Consider the following 12180-nt stretch of genomic DNA (forward strand, 5'->3'; position numbering starts at 1 on the left):
TTTTATATGTCGGCAGTGCACTGTAAAGAAAGACATCAAAACGGCTTGCAAGTCTTTGAGTATGGTACTGTATAAGTTTTTCTTGCTCACTTTACATGGAAGAATGCACAGTTCAATGTGTTATAACTATTGTAATCACTATTAGTCTCCAGGTCACCAAGATTAGCCCTTGTCGTCAACACACACTTCCATGCAATACAGATACCATGTATAAATGCCGTCTCTAAATTCTTTTGCAAACTGAAATTGTCTAAACCTTATTGTTCTGTGTACAGTTTACACACAACTCATAATAATGTAACCAATCATTTCATTTATTCATTTGTTCACAATTTAACATTTTCCAAAAAATGCAAAAATAGAGAGAGACCATATTTACATTAATGGGCATAATATTTACGTAGTATAGACTCTACAGTACAAATGTACAGATATTATAATGTATGCAGAATAATATTAAATGCAGAGAAAAAAAGCCAGGAACCTCACTGCACTGCATTGTACACAATGAGCTTACATGCACTATTTAGGCCTACATCATTGTTACCTTGTTTATTATATTATGGAAAGTGTCTTGAAAAGACTAAAAAATAAAACGACCTCTGCAACAGTAACATCCTTCAACAAAATAAATTCTTTGCATGTTACTATACGCTTTAGCACAATATTCTACTTGGTAATTGTAGTTGTCACGGTAAACTTTTTAATATTTCCTAAGGTAACATAAACAAGCAAAAGCGTTTATGCACTAATGCAACATCTTTTGTTAATGTTCTTTACAGGTGTCTTATCCATTCGCAGTATCCTTTTGCTTCTAGCATGGTCATAAACATTACTGTTTATTAATGAACTGCAGGTACTTTTCCCGTAACATAATTGCTTCGTATATAAAATTCGAATACTGTCATATTATAGATACCGTAAATTTATATCTGCAGGAATGTCATGAAAGCACACCTACAATACATCTAATAACCTTTCATAGAATTAAGATTCTCTTTGTATGAAGTGTGGAAAGATACTGCCATAGTTCGTTTTGAACAATGTGTCTAATTTATTGAAGTGGACATTTTCTTAATCAGAAATGAATTTTTGGGGATATTTTTCTGTGAGCGTTTCCCATGTTATATATCATTCTGCAGTGACAGCTACGAATTTGGCCAGAATTAATTTTGTCAGCTGGGTCTGTTATACTGATATTGAATTACACAGCTATTGCCTTGCTGTTATTTGTAAATACATTATTTCCACTGGAAAAGTTATCCGCATTTTCTATATTGTGTGACGTCTTTGCTTTCACAGGCCTATAGCTACAATGGATACGTCATCAATTTACATAATTATCTGCATTCACTGCCAGTGGCACGTTTAAATGCCCACATAAATTCTTTTTTACCGATCCTAAAATCTGAAAACAAAGTCGACCGCAATTCTTTCATTAAAGGTTTAAAATTTAATTTTACATCGAAATTTGAGAAACTTATACAAGATTATCCATTTTTTACCTTTCCCATTCCCCATTTTTCAAAATAACCATACCTGGAAACCGTTTAATAATTATTATTTCATCGCATTTCTTTTTAATTAGCATTTTGAGCAATCGATGACAAGTTTTAAAGCTCTCGGGCATTATACAATCACTATTGGCGACACTGTACGAGCAAGCGACGCGAAAACTTAGTTGTCATATGTTAGGCACGTTAGACAGGTGGTAAATTAGTAAACAAAATTCAGGATGTACAGCTGATAGTAATTGAAGTACTTTATCTTTTATCATTATTTCGTGACGGTGAATTCGGGAAAAATGTTCAACAAGACACACAAACCGCCAGATGAGAGCTATGTAATAGACTTAATTCGTCAAGAAATTGTGACTGAAAACCTGAAAGTGAAAGCAATTATTCAAGTACGTTTGACAGATGGTAACCAACGAAACATCTTTTTTTTCATTCTGTAAAAGGGAACTTGACAATTTTCCTTATTGTTTTGTGTACAAGATTCATAGTGAAGCGATGCGGCGCGTGAAGAAAGTTATGCTTACGTATTTATTTACGATGCTCAGTAATAACTATTCCGTAATGATTTTTTGGTGATGTGAAATACGCTTCTAATACCGGAAAACTGGAGTACATTGTTGTGGCGATTTTCTGGTTCTATACAGTATAAGGCATTGGCGAGATTCTACGTGACGAACAGCAAAAAATCGAAATTAATTACAGTAATTCGGTCGTAGTCTGTATAGAGCAGCTTGTATTCAAATATTTAGTAGATACCACCACAGTAGTTCCACCTGTAACAGGAATGTTTGAGCGTCTTGTAGAATTTCACGAAATAATTTAATGACACAAGTCAGTCAGTCTTGCCCATTTGAATGTTTAGCACGTTTATGAGATCAAATTGGTTAAAATAATAGTGTTTGTAGTGAATTGTGAACATTTAACACTATTTACATACCCGTTTAAGTTTACTTTTGAGCTGCTACAAAATATGTAATTGAATTTTAAAACAGTGCCCTTTGAAATTCTTAGGAGGAGGATTCCGCCTTAAAACAGCCAATGTTCATGGTTTGAGTTTACTTACATGCTTCACACATAAATCAAAATTCGTACAAACTGTGCTAGAAATACGTCAGTTTATTGCTATGATATTGAGAAGTAAGATGACAGTTGTTTGAAGATTTTTTTTCTGAAGTTACAAACACTTTAAAATTACATGAACTACTTGGTCAAAACCTAAGTGCAGATGTATTGAGCTACATGGTGCAGAGTGTTAGGTGTTAGTTAGTTACCCTTTTTTGTAGCAGTTGCATTGTGCTCCATCTGTAAAGTTTTTAATATTGCAAATATTTTAAACTCTGACCTTTTCTGCCTTCTTTCAAATTTTTTGGAGGATACCAGTGTAATGTAACAAGCCATATGTGGTGGCAGCAGAGGTTTCTAGTTTGAAACTGTGTGCAACAACTAAATAAAATTGAGTCATATTACACAATTTCATTTGTATGAATTGTAATCATATTGATTCGGCAATCATTAATTATGAAGACTTATTTGGAAAGTCAGTTCCTCAGAGAATGGTGTTGTGTGCTGCTCGTATTTGTGCCAATTTTCTCCACAGGCATATTTCAGGAATATCCCAATTCTTTTGCAAGAACATTTATTGTTGAATGAAGTCATTCTGCATTTGGCTGTTAAAATATTATTTAGTGGGATCAGTATTTTGGAACAGTCATTGTCAAATGTTGTGGGATGTTGAAACCCACTCTACACATTAAATTGCGATGTGGTGGAACATAGTTCCCAACAGTCTTGAACCACATACATGTGATGGGATAAATGTCTCTGCTGTTCCACATACCCTGTCAGCATACGCCATGCAGCAAATACAGTAACAGCAAACAGCTATCATAAAGGTGAAAACAACGTCCATATCCCAACTTCCCTGACATCTGTACTCAGTTGATGATTGTGATGTGCCTTACAGTTCAGTATAATGTGTACTTCAGTATCATTGTTTGATTAATTAATTAATTCCTTCATAAAGCTCCATAAATCCTCTCATGAAGGTGAGCTTTTGGGGATGTGGAATGATTCAAATTATATATGATCAGGCAGGAGCAACAACTGCCATTTCTCAAGAAATGCTAGGTAACACAAAAACACACACAACTTCTATCAACTTCTTCACTAAAATGTAAAACAAAAGGAACCTAACTTCAGTAATAAATAACATGCCCTTTAGGACTGCATGTCTTGTCCAGAATTTTTGTTATTTTAGTGAAAAAGATTCGACACCGCTATTAGACCTGTATCAGCTCAGTATAAACAGTTTTTTAAATGTATTTTGTTCTCTACTACCGAGAGTTCAAAATGTTTTTCTTGGCTCAAAGAAATCATATCACTTCTGACTAGAAATTTGAGTCCTTTTACATAAATACAAGGCTCCAACTGTATTTAATGTTTTGCTATTATAACGAGCTAATTCATAAGCAGGTAAAACTATGTATTCAGAGCCAATTCCTCTACACCAGTGTTCAGTAATGCAAACAATCAAGCTGCCTATGGCTTCCTGTTCAGTTTCTAATTGTTGCACTTTGTTCCTTATTGACTGAATATATTGGTGAAATAGTGTTAAATAATTAAAGTTACTTGTTAACAGGAAATTTTGTGAAACCTTTACCAGATGGTTTGAGAGCTTGCACAAGTATACATAATATAATGGGAAGAACCTTAAGGAGACGTGCATTTAAATTAGTGTAAAAACTTGGAATTTACATGTTTTTGACAAATTGGAAATTATAGAACAGTGTTTGCTGACTGCAGATAGAAAATTTCACAAATTCACTTTTCGTTATCTCTACAGATTTCAGCATATTTAATCACTTACAGACTGTGAAATGAAGTCTAATTCTGTATCATATGTTTTCACTTTTTGCAGAATATTTATGCTTGCAAAGGACCCAGGGAAGTGTTGGATGAACTGAACAGTGAAGGTCGTAGTAAGATTGCCATCCTGAGGAAACAAATAACAAAATTGGAGACATTGGCTAAGGAAAGTGACAATGAAAAGACAAAGAGAGAGATTCTGTCAGATGTTGCCAATTATAAGGATGAACTAACAAGGTAATTACCCATTATTATAAAACAGCTGAATAGTAATAGTAATAATAATAATAATAATAATAATAATAATAATAATAATAATCATTCCCGTGGAGGCCCGGGAAAAGAATAGGCCTCCGGTATGTTCTGCCAGTCGTAAAAGGCGACGAAAAGAACAAACCACTGATAGGGCTAACCCCCCTTTTAGTGTGATTACTTGGTTCAGGACAGAACTAAAGAAGCCTCGGACAAGCGCCGTCATGGTCGGGGACGACGCTTGAACCCTATGCCCGCCCGCAATGGTAACAACACTGCTAGCCAACTGGAAAATGATTTAAATCCAAATAGAGGTGTTTTGCAGGATATGCTTCCTGCAACCACCCTAGAAGGAAAACAAAGACAGAGGATGAGATGGTCAGATGAAGTTAATCGACACCTCATGTTCTGTTATTACCAAGCAACAAACCTAGGAACCAACACAACTGGATACAGATCACAAGTATACACAACATTTATTACCAGATACCCGGAATTAAAATTTTTAACAGAACAACGACTAGCTGATCAGATCCGTGTAATAATAAAAAATAACAGGATACCCCAGTCGGAATTAGAAAACATCAAACAACAAGTACAACAAATACTGGAACAAAATAATGTGCAATCAGAAGAAGAAGAAAATACAGTAATGGACTCAAACATCCCAGAGCAAACAAACAAAGACCAACACGCATCAATTAAACAATCAGAGGAAAACAAAATCTTAACACAGCCACCAGAACAAGCACAAATAGAACACGAAGAGACACATGTGTTAGATATAGAAGAGAAATTTCAGCTGACATATATAGAATACAAAGACACAAATACAGACATTAGACCATTCTTGCATAGACCGCCAAATAACCCACAAGTCGAAACAACAATAAAAACTATCAACACAATCATACACAACAAAATAAATGAAAACACAACTATGGAAGAGTTACAACTACTGGTTTATATAGGAGCACTCACTACACTAAATATACACACTAGGCAGAGATCAGAACAAACCAACACACAGAAGAAACCCACAAAACCAGCATGGCAACACAGGCTACAGATCAGAATAGAAAAACTGAGAAAAGACATCGGACAGCTAACACAATTTATAAGAAATGAAATATCAGACAAAAAACGAAAAAGGTTAGGTAAAATCTCACAACAAGAAGCAATAGAGCAATTAGATGAAAAAAAGCAGAAATTACAAGCATTGGCCAAACGACTTAGAAGATACAAAAAAAGTGAAAATAGAAGGAAACAAAACCAAACATTCAACACAAACCAAAAGAGATTTTACCAAACAATGGATAACACACACATTAAAATAGACAATCCACCAAACATAACAGACATGGAACACTTCTGGAGCAACATATGGTCAAACCCGGTACAACATAACAGGCATGCACGGTGGATACAAGCAGAAACAGACACATACAAGATGATACCACAAATGCCTGAAGTGATAATTTTGCAACATGAAGTCACCCGAGCAATTAATTCTACACATAATTGGAAAGCCCCTGGAAATGATAAAATAGCAAATTACTGGCTAAAGAAGTTCACCTCAACACATTCACATCTAACTAAATTATTTAACAGGTTCAAATTAATGATATGGTTATAATAGAAGGGAACATTCCACGAAGGAAAAATATATCTAAAAACAAAGATGATGTGACTTACCAAATGAAAGTGCTGGCAGGTCGACAGACACACAAACGAACACAAACACACACACACAAAATTCAAGCTTTCGCAACAAACTGTTGCCTCATCAGGAAAGAGGGAAGGAGAGGGAAAGACGAAAGGATGTGGGTTTTAAGGGAGAGGGTAAGGAGTCATTCCAGTCCCGGGAGCGGAAAGACTTATCTTAGGGGGAAAAAAGGACGGGTACACACTCGCACACAGACACACATATCCATCCATACATATACAGACACAAGCAGACATATTTAAAATTTTTAAACCCAGCTAAATATCACCCCATAACATGCCTACCAACAATATACAAAATATTAACTTCAGTCATCACACAGAAATTAATGACACATACAACACAGAACAAAATTATAAATGAAGAACAAAAAGGCTGCTGCATAGGAGCACGAGGATGTAAAGAGCAACTGATAATAGATACAGAGGTGACATATCAAGCTAAAACTAAACAAAGGTCCCTACACTACGCATACATTGATTACCAAAAAGCCTTTGATAGTGTACCCCACTCATGGTTACTACAGATATTGGAAATATACAAAGTAGATCCTAAATTGATACAGTTTCTAAACATAGTAATGAAAAACTGGAAAACCACACTTAATATCCAAACAAATTCAGATAACATCACATCACAGCCAATACAGATTAAGCGTGGCATATACCAAGGAGACTCATTAAGTCCCTTCTTGTTCTGTCTTGCTCTGAACCCACTATCCAACATGCTAAATAATACAAATTATGGATACAATATTACTGGAACATACCCACACAAAATCACACATTTGCTATACATGGATGATCTAAAACTACTGGCAGCAAATCAACAACTCAACCAATTACTAAAGATAACAGAAGTATTCAGCAATGATATAAATATGGCTTTTGGAACAGACAAATGTAAGAAAAATAGCATAGTCAAGGGAAAACACACTAAACAAGAAGATTACATATTGGATAACCACAGCGACTGCATAGGAGCGATGGAAAAAACAGACACCTATAAATATCTAGGATACAGACAAAAAATAGGAATAGATAATACAAATATTAAAGAAGAACTAAAAGAAAAATATAGACAAAGACTAAAAAAAAATACTTAAAGCAGAATTGACAGCAAGAAACAAGACAAAAGCTATAAATACTTATGCTATACCAGTATTGACCTACTCATTTGGAGTAGTGAAATGGAGTGACACAGACCTAGAAGCACTCAATACACTTACACGATCACAATGCCACAAATATAGAATACATCACATACATTCAGCAACAGAAAGATTCACATTAAGCAGAAAGGAAGGTGGAAGGGGATTTATAGATATAAAAAACCTACATTATGGACAGGTAGACAATTTAAGAAAATTCTTTCTAGAACGAGCAGAAACTAGCAAAATACACAAAGCAATCACTCATATAAATACATCAGCTACACCATTGCAATTTCATAACCACTTCTACAACCCTTTAGATCACATAACATCAACAGATACAAAGAAAGTAAATTGGAAAAAGAAAACACTACATGGCAAGCACCCATATCATCTAACACAGCCACACATAGATCAAGACGCATCCAACACATGGCTAAGAAAAGGCAATATATACAGTGAGACGGAAGGATTCATGATTGCAATACAGGATCAAACAATAAACACCAGATATTACAGCAAATATATTATTAAAGATCCCAACACCACAACAGATAAATGCAGACTTTGCAGACAACAAATAGAAACAGTAGATCACATCACAAGCGGATGTACAATACTAGCAAATACAGAATACCCCAGAAGACATGACAATGTAGCAAAAATAATACATCAACAACTTGCCATAAAACATAAACTAATAAAACAACATGTTCCCACATACAAGTACACACCACAAAATGTACTGGAGAATGATGAATACAAATTATACTGGAACAGAACCATTATAACAGATAAAACAACACCACATAACAAACCTGACATCATACTCACCAATAAAAAGAAGAAATTAACACAACTAATTGAAATATCCATACCCAACACAACAAATATACAGAAGAAAACAGGAGAAAAAATTGAAAAATACATCCAACTGGCTGAGGAAGTCAAGGACATGTGGCATCAGGATAAAGTTGACATTATACCAATTATACTATCAACTACAGGAGTCATACCTCACAATATCCACCAGTACATCAATGCAATACAGCTACATCCAAACTTATATATACAACTACAGAAGTCTGTAATTATTGATACATGTTCAATTACCCGAAAGTTCCTAAATGCAATATAACATATACCGTACAGTTAAAAGGAAGTCGCGCTTGATCAAGGTCCGCGTCACTTTCCCACCACCACCACCACCACCACCACACAACAGACTACAGCAACTACCTTACCTCTGAAAGCAAAACAGACAAGAAAATATGCAAAGGAGCTGCGTTATTTGATATGGCCTTTATTATGAATAAGTGCATCCTTGACTCTGTTGCAGATGTAAATCAAATCTGCAACAGCACCTTCTAACACTGGGGGGAAAAACAGAAAAAAAAACTGAGAAGACAGAAAAACTTGAAACTGAAATGTTAAAACTTCTTAAGGAGGAGGTAAAACTTCTTCTCGGCGATTTCAATGCACAAATTGGTAAAGAGAGGAAATTATATATAACAGTCAGCAATTACTCCGCACACAAATTTACAAACAAGAATGGTGTCACGCACATCGAGTTGTGCCAACAAAACGGTCTAAAAATTGTTTATCTCACTTCGAAAGAACCCTAAGAACAAAAAAAAAAAAAAAAAAAAAAAAAAAAAAAAAAAAAAAAAAAAAAAAAAAAATGTGGCAATCACCAATCCTTCAGCTAGGTGAATTTCAGATAGACCATGTGGTGATCCCCTATGATTTCCAAAAAGAAAAACACGATGTTCGAGTCTGCAGAGGGACAGATTTTGATTCTGACCACTACATTACCAGAGTCAAAATTAAATTCACACTAAAAAGGAAATGCCGAAGGAAAACACCATTAATTCCTGAATTTGATTTGAAAAAATCGAAGAATAAAAAATTACAGAAGTGTGGGAAAAACAACCTACAAACAGTTGGAGAGATTTCTGAACGAAAATTATACAGAAAGCATGAGAACTGATCTCATTAAAGAAAACATCGAAGCACCCATGGCGGAATTCAAATTGTGATAATGTGATAGAAGAGAGGGAATGAGCCTTCTTAAACTATAATTGTGACAAATCAGAAACCACATAAGAGAAATTTTTGGAAGTCAGAAAACAGCTAAAATATTTAGACAAACTAAAAGAGAATATCTTAATGAACAGCTAAACTCAATTGAAGAAGACTTTAGGAACCACAAAACACGACTTTTACAAAACATTTGAAAACCAAATCAAAGGATACGCTCCACGAAACCTCTGTTTCAGGAAACAAAATGGAAAATTGATACTAACAAAGAAAATTGTCAAAAGTTAGCCAAATATTTCTCATAACTTCTAAATTGCTCGCAACCAAGTATGAGACTCCCCAGATTGCAACTAAAACACACAAATGAAACTTCACTACCACCAACTCAAGAAGAAATTTGTAGTCATATTATATAGCTCCAAAATAATAAGCCATCGGGAGAAGATGGAATTGTAACTGAACTACTAAAGAACCTTGGTCGAAATTCCTTAAAAGAGATTACTCAAATCATCCAAGAAATTTGGCTGACAAAAAAAATTCCAGAGGATTGGAAATGTGCACTAATTCACCCATTGCACAAAAAGGGAGAGAGATTAGATATAAAAAACTACAGAGGCATTTCACTTTGCCAGTCACTTACAAAATCTTACCTGCGTGTCTTCTAAAAAGAGCTCAAGAACAGCTAGAACATACAATTTCAGATTACCAAGCAGGCTTTCGACCTAATAGATCATGCCCAGAACAGATCTGTAATCTAGAAACTATTTTCAAAATTAAAGCAATCATGTTGAAGCCAATAGTCTGCACATTTGTTTATTAAAAAAAAAAAAAAGCATATGATTATTCTATAGATAGTCAGTCTCTATGCAGTACTCTAGAAGACCGCAAACTAGACACCAAAACTTGAAAACTGATCGAAGAAACACTGTCAGAAACAAAATCAAATATTAAGTTCATAGATGAAATTTCAGAACTGTTCTTAGTTAATACAAGAGTAAGACAAGGAGGTGGGATCTTGCCACTATTATTCAACATTATTTTAGGCAAAGTAATGAAAGAATAAGAAATGGAACTAAGAAAACGAAACTTTTGGAAGCCATTCAAAATAGAAAGAGGTCAAGGAAAATTGAGCGTTCCATACTTAGTGTTTGCAGATGACTTGGCAATTCTAACCAACAGTGAAGAAACAGCAGCAAAACAAATTGAGAGCCTCAAAGAATGTGCAGGGAAGGTTGGCCTGCAAATCTCCTTTGAGAATAGTGAATTCATGTGTTCCAAATTAGATATTCCGAAATTTAAAAGAAATTATGGTGAAATAGAAAGAGTCAAACATTTTAAGTACCTTGGTGAAATTATTTAACTAACACGATTTGAAAAAATAGCCCAAAAAACAGATTGCAGAAAATCTATAAAGCGTCTGGACTTGCTTCAAATTTATATACACTCCTGGAAATGGAAAAAAGAACACATTGACACCGGTGTGTCAGACCCACCATACTTGCTCCGGACACTGCGAGAGGGCTGTACAAGCAATGATCACACGCACGGCACAGCGGACACACCAGGAACCGCGGTGTTGGCCGTCGAATGGCGCTAGCTGCGCAGCATTTGTGCACCGCCGCCGTCAGTGTCAGCCAGTTTGCTGTGGCATACGGAGCTCCATCGCAGTCTTTAACACTGGTAGCATGCCGCGACAGCGTGGACGTGAACCGTATGTGCAGTTGACGGACTTTGAGCGAGGGCGTATAGTGGGCATGCGGGAGGCCGGGTGGACGTACCGCCGAATTGCTCAACACGTGGGGCGTGAGGTCTCCACAGTACATCGATGTTGTCGCCAGTGGTCGGCGGAAGGTGCACGTGCCCGTCGACCTGGGACCGGACCGCAGCGACGCACGGATGCACGCCAAGACCGTAGGATCCTACGCAGTGCCGTAGGGGACCGCACCGCCACTTCCCAGCAAATTAGGGACACTGTTGCTGCTGGGGTATCGGCGAGGACCATTCGCAACCGTCTCCATGAAGCTGGGCTACGGTCCCGCACACCGTTAGGCCGTCTTCCGCTCACGCCCCAACATCGTGCAGCCCGCCTCCAGTGGTGTCGCGACAGGCGTGAATGGAGGGACGAATGGAGACGTGTCGTCTTCAGCGATGAGAGTCGCTTCTGCCTTGGTGCCAATTATGGTCGTATGCGTGTTTGGCGCCGTGCAGGTGAGCGCCACAATCAGGACTGCATACGACCGAGGCACACAGGGCCAACACCCGGCATCATGGTGTGGGGAGCGATCTTCTACACTGGCCGTACACCACTGGTGATCGTCGAGGGGACACTGAATAGTGCACGGTACATCCAAACCGTCATCGAACCCATCATTCTACCATTCCTAGACCGGCAAGGGAACTTGCTGTTCCAACAGGACAATGCACGTCCGCATGTATCCCGTGCGACCCAACGTGCTCTAGAAGGTGTAAGTCAACTACCCTGGCCAGCAAGATCTCCGGATCTGTCCCCCATTGAGCATGTTTGGGACTGGATGAAGCGTCGTCTCACGCAGTCTGCACGTCCAGCACGAACGCTGGTCCACCTGAGGCGCCAGGTGGAAATGGCATGGCAAGCCGTTCCACAGGAC

General features: G+C 37.1%; 1 protein-coding gene across 2 annotated transcripts in view; it reads left to right on the top strand.

Moving 5' to 3' along the window:
- The first annotated feature begins 1659 nt into the window (after positions 1–1659).
- The window catches only part of LOC126175679 (vesicle transport protein SEC20), a 41251-nt gene continuing 30730 nt past the window's right edge, over positions 1660–12180 (top strand). Inside the window, exons 1-2 of one of the 2 annotated variants that reach the window (XM_049922605.1) lie at positions 1660–1906; positions 4435–4619. In XM_049922605.1, coding sequence (XP_049778562.1) covers positions 1805–1906; positions 4435–4619 — 287 coding nt within the window. In that variant the 5' untranslated portion in view covers positions 1660–1804. Of the gene's footprint in view, positions 1923–4434; positions 4620–12180 lie in introns of both variants that reach the window. The other variant, XM_049922606.1, reaches the window with a different exon arrangement.

The sequence above is a fragment of the Schistocerca cancellata genome, chromosome 3 (assembly GCF_023864275.1).
Source record: "Schistocerca cancellata isolate TAMUIC-IGC-003103 chromosome 3, iqSchCanc2.1, whole genome shotgun sequence".
Taxonomy (NCBI): domain Eukaryota; kingdom Metazoa; phylum Arthropoda; class Insecta; order Orthoptera; family Acrididae; genus Schistocerca; species Schistocerca cancellata.